The sequence below is a fragment of the Neolamprologus brichardi genome, chromosome 12 (assembly GCF_056152115.1).
Source record: "Neolamprologus brichardi isolate AB-2024 chromosome 12, ASM5615211v1, whole genome shotgun sequence".
Classification (NCBI taxonomy): domain Eukaryota; kingdom Metazoa; phylum Chordata; class Actinopteri; order Cichliformes; family Cichlidae; genus Neolamprologus; species Neolamprologus brichardi.
Window position 1 is genome coordinate 16,533,705 of NC_142115.1, and position 17,414 is coordinate 16,551,118.

The following is a 17,414-nucleotide window of genomic DNA, read 5'->3' on the forward strand; positions in this document are numbered from 1 at the left end:
GTGGTGGATGTGACACCTAAGTGAGGGGTTTTTGTGTAAACCTGGGCCCGTGTCCTGTGTTTCCATCCTACTTGTGAAGCGAACTGTACACTCTGTCCTACATAACACCTTTCATGCAGACTGTAAGGAGAGTGACTCAACAGTGTAATTTTGAATCTGATGTTCCCTTCAGATCATTGTAAAAACAGCTTTTACGCCTCATGTAGCTGTAAAATTTATTATGTTTATCTTCTGTGACCCTGCACTTTTCACTTCAAGATACACACACACACACACACACACACATACACATAATCACAGGTATTGTGAGCCTAATAAAATGTCTTTTACATTCTTTGATTATGCAATGTGGAGTTAGTTATTAATCTAATGTTTCATAAACAGATCAGTACTGTAATCAAAACCAGTTTCTTTCATCTCCGGCTACTTGCAAAAGTGAAGCCATTCTTCTGTTTCAGAGACTTTGAGAAAGCTAGCCGTGCCTTCATTTCATCTCGCCTCGATTTTTGTTGACGCCTGAGTGTTTACTCATGTGTGTCATCAGAGTGTCATCAGTTAGCCGACTGCAGCGCGGTTACTAACTGGCAGAGCAAGCGAGACCACATATCTCCCATACTAGCATCCTTACACTGGCTTCCAGTCAGTTTTCAAATTGATTTTAAGATTTCATTTTTCGTTTTTAAGGCATTGCACAGGTTAGCACCCTCATACCTTTCTGATCTTTTGAACTGGTACACTCCTGCAAGATCATTGAGGTCTGCGGATCAAATGCTCCTAGCTGTCCCAAAGTCCAGATTGAAGCACAGAGGAGATCGGGCCTTTGCTGTGACTGCTCCTAAACTGTGGAACAAACTGCCCCCTCACATCAAGACCTCCCCAACATTAGACAGTTTAAAAACCCATTTTTTTGTTAACCCACTTTTATTCCTTTGCTTTTAAATCAGAATGAGTTTGTACTCTTTTTATTTGTCTTTTTTCAGACTCAAATCTTCTCATTTTATGCTTCTTTTCTTAAATTTTGTCATCTCTTCCTATGTTTTTATCTCCTTTGATTATTTTAAATGTAAAGCACTTTGGTCAACAGTTGTTTTTTTAAATGTGCTATATGAATAAATCTGACTTTGACTTTACTGAATAACCCTGCGCTTTATGTGTGATAGCCATATTTTAGCTAAAAATCTGTATATTTCTGTATATCTGTAAATCGCTATTGGTTGCCAACTACAAGCAGCTGATGATTTGACTACAGGCTTAAGTTTCTCAGTACTCACTTGTCACACCCTGCTTTAATCCCTCCACTGTTTTAGCTTTTTTACTTTTGTATTCTTCTCCCTACAATTATTTCAAGACGTTTATCTTAGCATATTAGCTAAGTATTAATAGGAGTCAGGCTAGTATTTGTCTGAACAAAGCAAAACTCATCACTATGGTGGAATACTCGTAATTTAATGGTGGTAGCACTCCTAGTGTTTTTATTTGTGATCCCACATTTGCAACATACTTAGCAGCCAGGATGGGTGTGGTGCTGGTAATGTGGATGTGTTTTGAATATTCTTTTGACAGTGTCCAAATTTGACTAGTGCATTGCACTTGTGTTGGTTAGCAGGCTAACAGATATCCTCCAATTTTTGTACAGCAAGAACAAGCAGGTTAAGAGAATTATTTGCGCAAGTAATAATGAAGTGCACTCCCTTTGTAAAATGTTCTCTGCTTTGTAAGGACCCCTGGATACTTACTTAATTATCTTAAGTCTGTCCCTACTTCAGTGGGTTTTTTTCTTGAATTGTCACATCCTGAAGTCTGAGGTGACAGGATGTATTCCTGTTAGTGGGCTGCAGGTTGACTAGCTGCTATGGTCTAAAAGCAGTCAATGCTAAGAAGACCTTTAAAAATATGCACTTTTTAGTCGTATTGGTGAGATCAGTACACTTTGTGTCAATGTACAGTTGTTACAGGGTTTGTCAAAGTGTTACTCTCAGAACTTGGGGGTTGTTTTTTATTTGCTTCAGTTTAAAATAAAATATCAGAAGCCATAGTTCCCCCTGAATGTGTGATGTTCGACCTCCGTATGAGGACGAGTATTCGTATGTTTCTCCATTTTGAAAATCTATTTTGCACCCTTAAAATATAAAGTACATCTGATGTGAAGATGTTGACACACCAGCTGCCTGTTTGCACAAAGAAAAGAATTGTGCACACTGTCTCTTAGATCATTTTCAGCCCATCTTAGGCACCTAAATGATTTAGTGGCATCACAAATGCTGAATGGATGAAGCCCTGGATAGAGAGTACAGCTCTGATAGCATGTGTGCGTGCGTGCTTATTGGCATACTCAAGTATGAGTGTGTGGCTTTTTACCCTCCCTTATATGTCTCCTCGCTGTTGCTTGAGTCTCTAATCTGAGATAACACATAAATCCACATGCAAACCACAGGAAGTCAGAGAACTGTTGGAGCAGAAACGGTGCATCAGTGTTGTATTAGGGTTGTAAAATGTGGTTCATTAGACAGCTCCTGAATTAGATCCCCTTCCTCCTCTTTTACCAGACCTTGCTTTGGAAGAATGAGTATTACACCACAGCATATATAGTTTAATATCAAGAAACTAGAGAATCTAAATAGAAATGATGACAGCAGCTATATTAATTCTCCATTAATTACTATGTAATGTACGGTAGTTATTCTGCAATATGCGTTTGTTCAGATATGTTCAAATTAATAAGTGCATGAATGTCATACAGATAAAATATTATCTAGAATCTCAGTTCAGCTGTTATGTATAATGTATTGTATTGGCTTATATATATTTGAACAACAGTGCTGATATTGTTTTCATTCTGTTCCTGTTGTTATCTTGTGCTCCAGAGGTGCCGCTGGTCCTCTACCTGTTTCTGCTCGTCTCCCTAGTTTGGTTGTGGGCAGGACTCCATATGGGCTACAGGTACCTGTGGATGCTCATCCTCTACGTCATCTTTAACTGCCTGCTGGTGAGATCATTTCCTTTTCTGTTTGTTTGTTTGTTTCCTGTTTGTGCATATGTTTTCTTCTTGTTGTAATTGGAGTACAGTTAAAAGTTATAAAGTTAAAGCACTTCTTTTTATATCTTCAAGCTCGATGTGTGTACTCTTTCTCCAAGTTCAAATTTTCTTATGAAAGATATTGTTTTTACCTATCTAATCTCTAGTCTCAGCTACTCTCTTAGCTAAATGTTGCTGTAGCTGAAAATTTGAGAATGCTGCAGAGTCGGTAAGAGTATATGAATGTCATGAATGTCTTTGTGTGTGGGGGGGGTGGGGGGGTGGGGGGGTGGAGAGGTATGATGAAGGGAAGTCCATTCACTTTGAAGGCCAGCTTTGATGTATCTGACAGGCAGAGTAAGAAGTGCCTCAGGTGTGGCGCGAGAGAGGCAGCGTTATCACTGTGTCATATCTCACCAACGCCTCTCACTGCTATGTTTGTCCATCTCTCCACTTTATTTTTGTCTTTTCTTGGTCCCTTTGTTTGCATCTTTTTATAGTTTATTTACTCCCTCTGTTTCTCTCAGTTCTGTATTTCAGATGTCAGTGTAGCTAAGTAAAGACATTTCAAATGCAAGATAGATTACTCTACCACTAAATGCAGTCGAGTACATATTTAAATATTTGCACAGTGAGATCATTTTCACAAGCATGCCTCTGCATCACGCCACTACGGATCCCAAAAAAAGAAATAAGGATGGGAAGTGTAGATGCTGAGCTTCAATATAGAGGCTTAATAAAAATATAGTCCCTATAACCAATTTCCACCTGTTCAAAAGAAACTGGACAAAATGAGGACTGTCATTAATGATCAAATATAAAACCTGTGCAACAATATTATCGTGAACTCTGGAACACATTGTGCAAGTTTTTGTGGATTTTTCTTGTCCTGTCTGTCCTTAGTGAGGGAAACGCATGCTTACTCATGTAACTGAGACATTTTTTAAAAAACTTTTGTCTTCTGGTTACTAAGGATTTAGCTGTGGCTCCATCATATCAGTAGTTTTATTACTTGGCTTTAAATTGTCTTCTGTCAATTTTACTTAACCTACTAAATCATACATTTTCTGGCGCAAAGATTTAGTTTTGTAGAAGTGTTTAATGCATAATGTGTTTTTTTAAGAAGATGCCCACGAAACTTTCTGAATCAGTTGTGCTTAGTTTTGCACAATTGATTGTTTTCTGTCTTGTCTAGTCCCTAAATGTTTGCAGTGATCGGGTAGATGCCATGTGCCTGTAACATGTGCCACAAGAGGTCTGTGACAACCAATGTTGATATGTAGCATCTACATGCTAAAGACAACAGCGCTTAACAAAAGTAAACATCTCCTGTTAGTCCAGTGACTGAAGTGAAGTGATGTCAGCAGCAGTGGTCATTGTCGCACTCGACACTTCTTCATGAGCAGCAATAGTTTGTCCATCCCTGTGACATCACATAGCTAGTTTGATTTTATTTCAAATTAACTTGTGATTGTTAAATTACATGCAAAGTTTTTAAATACATTTCCTCAGTTCTGCTTGTGTTTCTTTTAACCTGGGTAAAAATCCTCTCACTTTCTCAACATTTCAGACTAATAGCCTTTGTTTCCTCCCTAAATACTTTGATTTGTTTTTGGGTTTCATTAGGCCCCTGAGGTATCAAAGTTCTTAGCACTGCTGTCACACAAACATACATCCGTCCACACAATAGTACAAAAAAAATCTCCTCTTTACACTAATTGGCAGATGAGTAGTTTGATAACACTTTTGCTCTCTAAATGAGGACTTTGGGGCTTTTTGGTGGGGACGTACAGTAACAGCTAAAAAGAGCTTCTTGCTACCCTATTTGTATTTCAGCAACTTACATGTAGCTTAACTTTGACTTCAGATAGGACGAGTTCTATCAAACTTTGTATCATCTGGAAAAAAAGAACTGCTGCAATTGATTTTCAGTCGTGCCTCATACAACGTTCCAGCTAAAACAGCAGCCTCTGGGGTCTGCACCAAAAGTACCAGAAATAGGGATTTATCAAAGTGGAACGGGTAAGGGTCCCAAAGGTACATTGTGTCCAAGGATATTGATTAGCCATAAACAAACTCATCTGACCCACTTTCTACAAAGCACCACTAAAGAAAGGTCAGGATGCTGTAACCATGTACGAAGCATGGCTGTAATCATATTTATTTGTATGCAAGATTTGGGTTATGTGGTTTTTTTTAAAGCACATTTAATTTGTTTAGCGGTGATGGAGGAAAAGCGTTGCTGTGAGGAGACTCATTGATCATTTTGTGTCACTGCAGAACTTCCATTAGGGACTAAATCGAAAAAAGAAAGTAAAGTTTAAAGAAAGCAACTGTGATACTTACTCTCTGTCATAAACACTCGAATGGCAAGATTTAACAAAATATGATGATTGTCACATTTCTTAACAGATATGACTTGGTAACTAGAGTAATCTTACTTTTGTTTCGTGATTTTGTGAAATCAAACCCATATAGAATATTTTTAGGTTAACTAAAGAAATTAAACTGAGATATTTTTCAGGATGTGGTGCTACAGGACTGCCTTATTCTCCCAGTATTATTATTCCAGTGCATTTTTGAACATCTTATCCTTCCCATAGGTTTTCAATGCCGTGAGCTTGGAATTTGTTAGGCTGCGCATCTCTGCTGCAAAGTCAAGTACACTTGTTTTTTTGTTTCCTTCATGCCGTGAATTTTCCATTAGGAGAATTTTCCATATTTACCTCATTGGTGTTGTTGATGTTAACTGCTGATTACTGAACACCATTAAACAGCTGCAGATGTTACAGCTGTGCACAAGTGTGTGTTGCAGAGCCCACATTGCTCTTAGGTTAGGTGCTGTAAAAACAACCTGTTGTTGCCAGCCGGGTATCTGTTAAAATCAAGCTGTGAAACACATCACATGTTTGCAGTTATACTGTGGAAAATGTGACTTTTTAGCCAACAGGCCACAGGGTTTTCTTTTCTCTCAAGTCTTTGATCCATCCTTTTACATAATACAGCTGTCAGTCACATCATGCTGAAATAGAAGACAATAATCAAATCACAACAGCACAACCCCTCATTATCTCCTCCTGCACGTTCGATGTACCGATAAACATTACGTCACTGTATCCGTGCTGTCAGAAGCCTCACAGCTGTGAAGCAGGACCATGCTTCATTACAATTCAATTCAACCCCCACTTGCACATTCAACCTTGGCACTGGCTAAAAATAGGACACAGGATATGTGTATATTTTTATGGAAAAGAAGGCGGTAGGCAATTAGCTGTGTGAAGCCTGGAAGTATTTAGGGTTTCGGTCAAACAGCTCTTTTTCTTTTAGCACAGAAAGCACAGAAAAATCTGCGGACACAGCACCTTTTGTAGTTGATGCAGTTTAGTATATTTAATCACTTTGAAAGAAGTCAGAAAACTCGAGAGCTATTTTTTAATTATCTCAGTTTTCTAATTTTATCCTCTTTCCCTTTGTCTTACCCCTGACAAGCAGTACATTTCTTTAGCTAGTTGCTGTTGTCACTTTTAAACGCCCTACTTAAAAACCCACAAAACAGAATGCCGTGTAAAATTGTACTCAAAACTTTGCAAATTATTTAAACACCATAATTAACTTAAAGTAGCACAAAGGCAACATGTCAAACTATGAGATTTTATTGTTTTTGATTTGATTCATTTTAAGGTTGATGCGGGCGACATGTTTTGAAAATGTTAGGAAACAGACTATAAAAGAGAACGGCTTAAATAAAGCCTGCAAATAATTTGAAAAATTGAGAATAGACTTTCTAAATATGAAATTAAAAAGAATTTGAGGATTTTGTCATCTCTGAAATGTAAGATCCTTTGTGTATCTCTGTACACAAAGGAGAAGGCCAAAAATGGCACAAATGGCAGTGATGTGAGATTCTTTTTGTGAATGCCTCCACTTCCTCCAGGATGAACACAAAGGGACCATCAACTTTGTTATCAGCACACATTTCAAAAGCCAGCATGAGGGTGTTAGTGCACCTAGCATGAATAAGTTACCGGTATCTGAAGGAACTCTTAATGTACGCTACCATCCAGCAACTGTTTTCTTTCAACAAGACACCACCAAACTACATTTGTATTACAACAGCGTGGCCCTTTTGTAAAATAGCCTGCCTGCAGTCCAGGTCTGTTACCTATTGATAAAAAAGCTGGCATATTATGAAACAACACTGCAGTGAAGAGAGCACCAAACTGTTGAGCAGCTTAAATCCTCCACCTAAGAATGGGAAAATATTTCAAGTTAAAGAGTTGTTGTTGTCCATGTTGTCTTTGTCTTCTTTTAAATGTCAGGATCATTATGATTTCAATCATGCAAATCATTGCTTTCATATGTACATTTTGCTCAGCACCCCAAATGATTTTAAACAGGGTTGTATCCAACACGATCAAATACTCCTTCTCACGGTCCGTGTCACGTCCCTCAACACCTTCCCGTCCTTAGTTTCCTCTTTTGGACTTTGCCTTCGATCTCCAAAGACATGGACTCAGCGATCAGGGAACACTTACATAACTTGCCTATGGCTGTTAAGCCTGTTCCTCAGGCCACACATCTTGCTAATGATCTGTGCTAATCACCCACAGTGCTGTTGTAATGGAGAAATGCTCACGGATAGAGACATACACACCCATATATGAATACACACCTGGCTGCTTTCTGTTCCATGTTACATGTGAACACACAAAGGAACTAATTACCTTCTTCAAGCTATATGCAGAAAATCCAAATATATATATCCAAATATAAGGTCATAACATCATTATGACTTTACATATCCTTGAACATAGCTCCTAGCCATGAAGTGTCCCATTTACTAAAGGGCATGTTTTAAAGCTCTCATTTTGCAATTCATGCACAATTGCCTACAAGGCACACTAATTTATGGGAACACAGTGTACGATTCACCAATCTGTTTAAGTCGCTGTGTCAGAAAACAGCGGAGTATACTGCACTGTTTTTAACCTGCAAGGTCTCCAGTGAGCTTATAAGCAGGCTTTCTTTCCTTCTCATAATCTGGATATTCCCGTTTTATAGTGCCCCCATAAACACACAGTTCTGATTTACTGTTCCTTCTCTCTTCCTATTAATGTTTACTGTGACCATCCAGGCTGCTTATAATCAATAAACTTGAGATGAGTAACGTTGATTACTCTGCCAGGAAAGTTGAAGCTTAATTACAGACACAAACCTCATGTCACAAAGTTTGATTTAAGGATTTGAATAAGTTGGGGAGTTGCACACACACACATATACACACACACACACACACACACACTGACAGATTGATATTTATTTTCACAAAAAAGCAAAGTGTTTACATTTGGTTTTATCAATGAAACAATCAGTCCGTCCGGTTTTGCCTAAACATATTTTATTACTGTATTCATTATTTTCTTCCATGTTGTCCAAAAACTTACTTTCTCTCCTCATGTGTAAACGTCTTTAATAGATCTGTGTTGGCCTGTATTCACACACGCTTGTGGTTTGCGCTCTTGTGCGTTCCGTCTCTGTCTGTGGCTGCCATCATCGCCCGATGATGGGTGTTGTGAAATATAAGCTGGATTTGTGGTATTTGACGCCCTGGTGTTTTGGGGTAATTCGCATCCTGGTGCTGTTGACCAAGCAGATTTGTTAATGATGAAGAAGTGGAGGAGGCAGAAATACCAGTATGCCAATGATGTCAGTGCCCCAGTGGTGAAGTAATGCTTCAGTAATCATGCTGAAAGAAGTGAAAGAAGTTTAATTCAGAATGCAACAGCAACACGCTGCACAAAAATAATAATGAGTATAGTATTATTTAATATCACATATGTTTATGTAATATGTACAGAGCTTAACAAATCTATTAGACTACCACTGAGTGCGAGGTTTAAGCCACAGCTGATCTAAATCAACAGTTCTGGTAATTACTGAAATCATTTTTTATGTCTCTGTAATGGTTAATCCACCAGTATGTGCAAGCTCTTTAATCCAAACGATATTTTTATGCTAAAATCGATTTAATTTTATTATTCATTCATAATTTTATTATTTTACAAAACAGTTGGAAAAGAATAGTAAAGCACATTATTATTTTTAATTAAGCCCCAAAAGTACAGTTATTTACTTGCATTCTTGAATAGAAAAATTAGGTTTGTTTGATGAGTATGTTGTGAGTGTTCTTAGAAAATGGGTTTAAGGAATAGCTATATAATTTTTTATCTTTTGACAGATTTCTAAAATATTTATGTCTTTTTGTTTTTATGATAGGTGGTCTAATGAATTTGTGACGCACTTTTCTGGATCGTTTGGTTCTTTTACCCTTAGCCGGCCCCCAAGCCTGCCACTGCAGATTGATTGAGCCAGCAGTATTACAGATTTCAGATTAATCATACTGAAGAGCAGAGCCATAACTTATTCCTAATGTTGAATTTTTTTTCCCCACTGCTTTCTCTACAGGGCTTGTATGTGTTTGCTGTGTACTTCATCATGCACAACCAGCTGTGTTGGCCAACTAAAGCAAGTTACACAGTTGAGATGAGTGGACAGGATGGGCCGGATTCTATGTACCAGGGAATGGGACCCACCCCTGTGGGAGGCGACATCAGCAAATCTACTCAAAATCTCATCAGTGCCATGGAAGAGGTACACATACAGAGCTTACATTGTCATCACATTGACACACTTTTCACATTTTTATTTGACTTACTGATTAAGAAATCCCCATTTCCGGCATCTCTTTTGAAAAGATTTTGCTTCCCATCCTGACTGTTGAGGTCTGATGATGACTTTAACTCCCATTCTGACCACACATCCATTACAGTTTGTGGTTGAGTTTGTTAGAAATGTGTAGAAATCTTGCATTTGAATGGCAGATGTGGTGATGACGAGAAGAAACCATAGTGACAACCATGGATTACATGATAGAGTAATCATTTGTTTTGAGGAACTTCTGTGTCAAACTACTGTGAAATTTAGTTTTTAAGACTAAACTTATTTCTGCTTATTCTTCTTTAACTCTGTTTCCCACGGCTCTTTTGCCCGTTCTCCGTTGTCTAGTTTACATTTCTAGCACATTCATACTCATTCACTTAGATTTTTCAGACTGATTCTCCTGCTAACAGCCCCATCAACTCGTTTTGTGACCCTTCTGTTAGACTTGCGCATCGCTTGCAAGCACAGAAAACATGCTTTACGCAAACACACTGCTACACTAATTCTGCCAGTCGTACTCTGGAGAATACCCTATAAGGACTGAGCTGGTGTGAGGGAAGGACAGAGGGTGGCGGGTCGGTGTTGTGGGGGGGCTTCTTTTCCCCTGGGAAATCCACCCTCCTTTTCTCTCTCTCAATCTCTCTCTCCACACGTAGGAATCCAGTAATCTTGTTTTATTCATGAGAGCACACTCTCGCCTCTTAAAGATTTGGTTACAGCCCAAGAAAGAAAGGTGCAGTTAGAGACCCCTGAGAAAAGCAGCACTAGGGGTAGATTCTGGATTTTGTGTGTGTGCGTGAGAGAAATGGACCGCTTGAAAAGAAATTAGAAAAGTAAAAAAAAGTAGGTAACAAGTATAAGAACACATATTGCAGGTGCTGACTAGCATATTGGCCTCATCTAATCACTACAGCCCTCCAAAGTGGATGTGACACATTTGAAGTGCCTGGTGGTGCTTAATTCACCTCACCCGTACACTTTGTACTGGTAACAGCAAGCCTGAGAAGCTTGTACAACACATACCCACATTTATGCACGTCCATGGACAGATGAGACATTCATAATGAATTAATACAACGGAAAACACGATAAGATAATGGAATAATCTGGTTCTTGAGGTCAAAATAAAAGAGAGATCTTCTGGTTCCTCTCTTTTGCATTTCTTTTGTTCTTTCTAGTAATTTCTGTGATTTGTTGTGTTAATGCACGGACATTCATCTTGAAAAAAACCCTCTATATATACAGACAAGATGCCATTTGTATAGCCGTTAGTATGATTCAGTAAGAAACTCTACACTGACCTCACTTTCACCCCTTGCACCCACTCTGACCCTGTGGGATGACTTTAATTCTTTGGGGTGCTTTGACACCATGCACTCTACATAACCCAAATTCATCACAGTCATGATTACTGTTTGCATATATATGTGTGACCTCAGTTTATCCTGTTTTTTGTTTTTTTTGTGTTTGTTACGTTAAAGATTCATGTTTTTTTTACAGCTCATAAACTTTCATAAACCCGTATTTTATTCACAAAACACTACGGAAACCATATCAAACTCTCAGAAAACTGAGAAAATGTACCATTTTAGGCATAATATTAGCTCAACTTGACTTTGATTGCAGGAATATATCTTCAAAGATGAGATAGGCGCTACAAAAACCTGGAAATGTAAGTGGTACTAAACAGAAACAGCTGGAGGAACAATTTGCAGCTAATAAGGTTAACTGACCACAGGTCTGTGAAATGACTGGGTATAAAAAGAGCATCTTAGAGAGGCAGAGTTTCTCAGAATTAAAGACGGGCAGATGTTCACCAATCTGCAAAAAAAGCCTGTTTAACCCTCTCAGGCTCAAATTAAGTTTAAGTTGCTAATGCACAACCAAGTCCTGCAGTGGTACTTCTGAGTAAAAAAAGCTCATAAAATATGTATGTGGGGTAATCAGGTTTTTAACTGTTGCAAATCTGCAACGCCTGCCTCGAGAGGATTAAGGTATTGCAGGTAATTGCTGAAAAAGATGTTGATGTCTCATCATCAATCTGGAGGAATTTCTGTCCATGAGAGAAAAGGCCAAAAATCAATACTGGATTCCTGTGATTTTTGGGCCCTCGGGCAACACTTCATAAAAAAAAAGGTTTTATTCTGTCATGGAAATCCCTGCAATCCCTGCCCTGGGCTCAGGAACAGTTCCACTAATCATTTTCTGTGAACACAGTTCACTGCGCCATTCACAAATGCAGGTTAAAACTCTATCATAAAGAAGAATATGTGAGCATGATCTAGAAATGGTGTCCTCTTGTCTGGGCTAAAACTCATTTAAAATGGACTGAGGCAACATGGAAAACAAATGGTCGGACGATTGGAAATTATTTTTGGAAAACACGGACACTGCATCCTCCAGACTAAAGAGGAGAGGAACCATCCGGCTTTTTGTCAACACCTACTGGAAACTCTGCTTCTCTGATGGTATTGGGGTGCAGCATTGCCTGTGGATTTGGCATTTGTATCTAGAAAGGCACCAACAATGCTGAAAGGTATATACAGGTTTTAATGCTTCCATCCAGATGTTCACGTTAGGCCTATTTCACCAAGACAATGCTAAACTGCATACTGCACATATTACAACGTGGCTTCATAGTAGAAGAGTCCAGGTGCTGAACTTGCCTTCCTGCAGTCCAAACCTTTCACCAGCTGAAAACATTTAAAGCATCAATAAAAGGAAAACCGTGACAAAATAGATCCAGGACTGTTGAGCAGCAAGAGTGGAACAACACTCCTCTCTCAAAGGTCCAGCTACTGGTCTCCTCAGTTACGTTGTTGTTTAAAAAAAAAGAGGGGATCTCTTTTTTTATGTGTGTGTTCAAAAATCACCCAATTGTGCAGTTTCTCAGTTTAAACATTTGATATGTTTAGTAAGAATAAAATATCCATTTCTGAGAATTTCTAATTATTTCTTTCTGTTTTTATTTGCATTTTCACAGCATCCCAACTTATTGGGACTCTATGTTATATTTGGTGATTTTTGGGTGTGTCTGTTTAAATACACATTTATCTATCAGGTTTCAGCAGACTGGGAGCGAACGTCACTGCGGCCTAGCATTCAGCCCAGCAGTGTGTTTAAGCCCAGTCCTGTGATGGAGACGTACACCACCGAGGGAGGCTTCATCAACACCAACCTGGTCACTGCAGATGAGGATTCACAGGAGTTTGACGACCTCATATTTGCCTTAAAAACAGGTAAGGAGAACTATACTACATACCTTTCAACAGTTTACACAGGAAGCAAGTGTCAGAAACACAATTTGATACTGAATATTTGGGTATCAGCTGTTTTCAGACCTCACCTTAAGCATGCTGGGTTTGTCAGAAACTTTTGCTCCAGCTCAGTGTGTAAAACACTGTCAACATATTTGTGGAGGGACTTTCTATAAAAACAAAAAATGCATAACTGTGCCAAAGGTGACCATGGTGCAGGGCGTGTTTTTGCTGCACTAAATATTTTGACATAAAAGGACAAACACAGTATGCTTGAGAAATAAATCCAATTTCACCAGTTGTGTGGTAGGTCTTAGTCAGACTACAGTAAAAACAGGACAACAGCCTCTGTGTGACCAGGATAAAATAAATGGCTGGGGAGTGATTGGATCCAGTTTTTTGATGTCCGAAGTGCTTGTAGGTAGCTCTAGCAACTGGTTTGCCAGAGGCCAAGCTTGCAGCATGCATGCACCACATCTATGTGTTTATAGATGTTTATATAAGTTTATAAATTATAAATTACCATCCGTTTACATTTGGTCCAGTCTGTGGCTGACAGAGTCACACCTGATGCGTAGATTCTGCCTAAGTCCATCCCTGGGCCCGGTACAGCATTGCATTTCTGATGTAGACAGCAGCAGATTTAAGAATGATCACAGTTAAAATTGTTTTTTTGGTTTTTTTTTTTAAAAACAGATTGACCCAGTTTGACCCAGTTTAGTCTAAAACTGATAGCAGTCTGACTCCACCCTGTTTTATCACCATCTTGATGCATCAAAGTCAGTTTGGAGACGGCGTCTGACTGCAAGCATACTCAGACCTGGTCCACATCTTTGAAGCAACCATTTCTAAAGCAAAGAGATCAGAAGTTGATTGCACACAGTCGCTGTAATTTTGGTTGTGCAACAGTAACCAACCATTTCTTTCCCCGTAGCCTAAAAGCAGAAAAAGATGTTATGACTTCCTAAAATTTAGATTGAACGATAACAGAGAACGAGAGATGATAAAAATCAGCCTGCGATTAAATGCCACAGTGTGTGTGGTGTGTTTGAGTGTCTGTGTGTATATGTGTGTGCATGTGTTTGTGATTATTATACCCTGTACATACATAAAGCATCTAACAGTGCCTAATGCATCCATTAATCCAGCAGTATCACTTCTGCTTTGTCATTCATTTGTTGACCTTAAGTTTCTCAGCTGTCATTTTTCCTCTATTGCCATCCATGTTTAATGAACCGAGGGCCTAGCCTGCTCATCAATACACAACCAGCTCATGTAAACACACAGACACTATTCAAATCATTGAGACTTTGCTTCACAGTGTCCGAATGAGCCGTTTCCACACGTCCGAAATCAAGGTCATCCACTGCAGACAGTCTGAAAGTCGTGCCTGAAACATACAAAAGTGTATTTGTATAGTTAATATTGTATTAGATGCTTTTGTAAGTCTTACCTGAGAAATAATTTAGTTTGTGGTACATCATGCAGTCAGCTGCTAGTGTTAAATCTCAGTAATATAAAAGACATTACAAAATGGGATGCCAATATGTCAGCAAACTAGGTTAATGTTACCCATTTAACGGGTAAAAAACCTACTGTTTCAGTGTCGTAGCAGTTTCAGCTCATCGTCAGTCATTGTTATTCCCAACCTATAACGAGGGCTCTTGATGAGCAGCTAACTATTGCAGCAGCAAGAATATCTGTCACAGCTTTGGTGTCACGTCATGGAAAGAATAAGTGGCTGGTCCTCTAAATCGCGATTACTCTGGAAGGGATAAGAAATACATAGTCGAGATAGACCAACCCGATAAGACTCCAAAGTTAATGGGACTGTGGCAGGTCACACTGAATTTCACAGGTAATCTCTTGGGGTTCAGGGAAAGAGAAATAGTTTTCAGAGGAAGTACAGTAATCATTAACAGTTCTTCAACAAGCCAGGCTTTTGGCAGCTTTCACGGCATTGCAAGCTACAGTCCTGCAGTTTTATCTGACTTTGTGAGAAAGGTTGTTCTGTCTGGGTCATACAATACCTGACTTTTCAGTCTCGAAAACCACACCAGACTCCACTATACTGAAGAGACCCCTTAAAAGCAAAACTTGTAGCTGTGGAGAGTCAAATTAAAAGCAGGCATGTTGATAAATGCATTTATGTGAAAATTAAAAACTTAGACAGAGAGAGAGGTTCTTATCCTCTTGTTGTTTGTGTGGTGACAGGGTGAAGCAGAGCCACTGTGTCTGTGTCACTCTCCATTTCACTCTCTCTGTTTCTCGAAGAGTACCTGCTGTCCTGATTCGTTGTGATGTTTGACTTTGAATAACCTCTGGGATGCAAGAGACATGCCAGGGAATTTATTGGTCCCCACAGCAAACTCAGCACTATGAAGTAATCTGTCATATTATTCAGTGTGGTAAGGAGGGAAGTTTGCAAGGTTTAATTAAGTCAAAGTGTTTGGCTCTATCCAGATCTTTGGCATGGCCTCAAGAAAATAAAGGTAAATAAAAGTTCCTGTAGTTGATCTTTGCTGTGTGGAAAAGGAAGCGTAAATCTGAAACTTCTGTTAAAAGATGTTTTCGTGAAACTCGATACTGCGCTGATGTTATCTGTTTACATCTCAACTCTGTCATTAAATTATCATTTTTTTGCTCCACCAGTCACAAAGGACACTCTTTCATTTCATACTTTCCCTGACCTTCTCTTTGCTCGTACCAGCCGTGCTGAACTTATAACCTGGGCTAATCTCAAGCACTCAGTCAGCAGTAAAGATAATTTTCTTATTATAATTACATAATAGGGTACCAGCTGACAGGGGTCAGCAAGTATTGCAGTAATCTGGGTCTTCGCACTTTGTTTGATCGTGAACTTTTAAGCACGTATCGAGGTGCACGCTGTTATCTCGGCACCTTCGCCCGGTGCTGTTTTGTACAACTTAGAGCTGATCATTAACACGGCATAGGATGGCGGTTTGAAGGATCTTATTTTGCAATCATCGCTGGGTGAGTTTCAGTGCAAATCCAGCAACATTGGCGCTCATTATCCAACTCTTCTCAAGTATGTCAAGCTGAAAGCATCCAGAAGTCACCAAAGCACAAAAGAACAAGTCTGATGACGTTTTTTAATTCAGATAAAATCTGTAGCAGCCCAAGCATTTATAAAAAACAAGTCCAGTTTTGCATTTTTAAAAAGCCTGTGTTTATCATTAACATATTTTTGATTATGTTTTACCAACAAGCAGTTACATGGTTTACCCATTAACATATAATGAATTATTTTGTTTCTCTACCTGCTTCCAGTCCAAGCCTGTTAGCCTGTTAGCCTGTTCCCTTCACGTCTCATTACCATGACTGATCAGACTTGATATCCCAGAGTTCATGACATGCAGGGATGATTTCATAATAGAGCAAAATAAATCATTCGCGCTATAAGGACCGATTATAGTGGATTAGGTGGTCCAACTTACTAAGCGCTATAAGAAGAAAAATGCACGTGAATATACTGCATAAAAAAATACAACGTATCATATTTTTGATAAAAATGCAATGTTTTTGTTTCTTTTTAGGGACCGGCCTTAATGTCAGCGATAACGAGTCCATACCAGGAAGCCACGACGGAGGGAGCGTAACCAACTCCCAGATAGTTGAGCTTCGGCGTATCCCCATCGCCGACACACACCTCTAACCTTCACACCTCACACAGATCCCACGTCCCTCTGTTTTTCATATCACAAATAAAGATTACAAGACAGTATTTTTATATTGTAAAATCCTTTGCACTAAAACAGTTTTTGAATAGATGGTTTTCATATAGATGTTTGATACTGTATGGGATTTTTACTGTACATGTGTTCACAAATACGAATAAATGTTTTACTAAATTTATTTTTTAAAAGCTCTTGATTTCTGAATGTATATTTTGTTTTGTTTTGTTTTTCTGTAGAGACCTAGGCAAAGATAGAGAATGTAGATTGTGTAACTTTGTTAATAAATAATGTACCACATGAATTGTGTTTGCATGTTCTAATTTCATTTTTACGTCTCATAACTTAACACTAAGAGACAGCTTGCTACCAGTGAGCGGGTCTTTCACTATGGGGTCCCAGGGGTCACACTCTCACAAGGAAGGATTTGTGTCATTATGTAACTCCCTGCAGGAATTTCACAAACTCATCCCACACCTTCGGGAGATCTGCTTGTATCTGCACTGAGTGAAGAATGAGTGTGTGAAAATATGAGGCAGCAAATATCCACAGTACTGTAACGGTTGAGCTATGCAAGCTATTCAGTCACATTTGAATCTAATGTGCGAACTATACTCCCTAAAGAGTCAGTGAGTGTAAATCTACAAAGACATACTCCACATTCAGGCAACTTCTTGGAAACCGTCATCTACCTGACCTTCGCTCTGCCTTTTAATCTTTTTTTTG

General features: G+C 38.9%; 1 protein-coding gene across 1 annotated transcript in view; it reads left to right on the forward strand.

Moving 5' to 3' along the window:
- The window catches only part of adgrv1 (adhesion G protein-coupled receptor V1), a 130,349-nt gene extending 113,368 nt beyond the window's left edge, over positions 1-16,981 (forward strand). The window contains exons 92-95 of the mRNA XM_087849056.1: positions 2,865-2,986; positions 9,482-9,667; positions 12,798-12,975; positions 16,551-16,981. Of these exons, the coding sequence (XP_087705182.1) occupies positions 2,865-2,986; positions 9,482-9,667; positions 12,798-12,975; positions 16,551-16,669 (605 nt within the window). The 3' untranslated portion in view covers positions 16,670-16,981. The remainder of the gene's footprint in view (positions 1-2,864; positions 2,987-9,481; positions 9,668-12,797; positions 12,976-16,550) is intronic.
- The last annotated feature ends 433 nt before the right edge of the window (positions 16,982-17,414 follow it).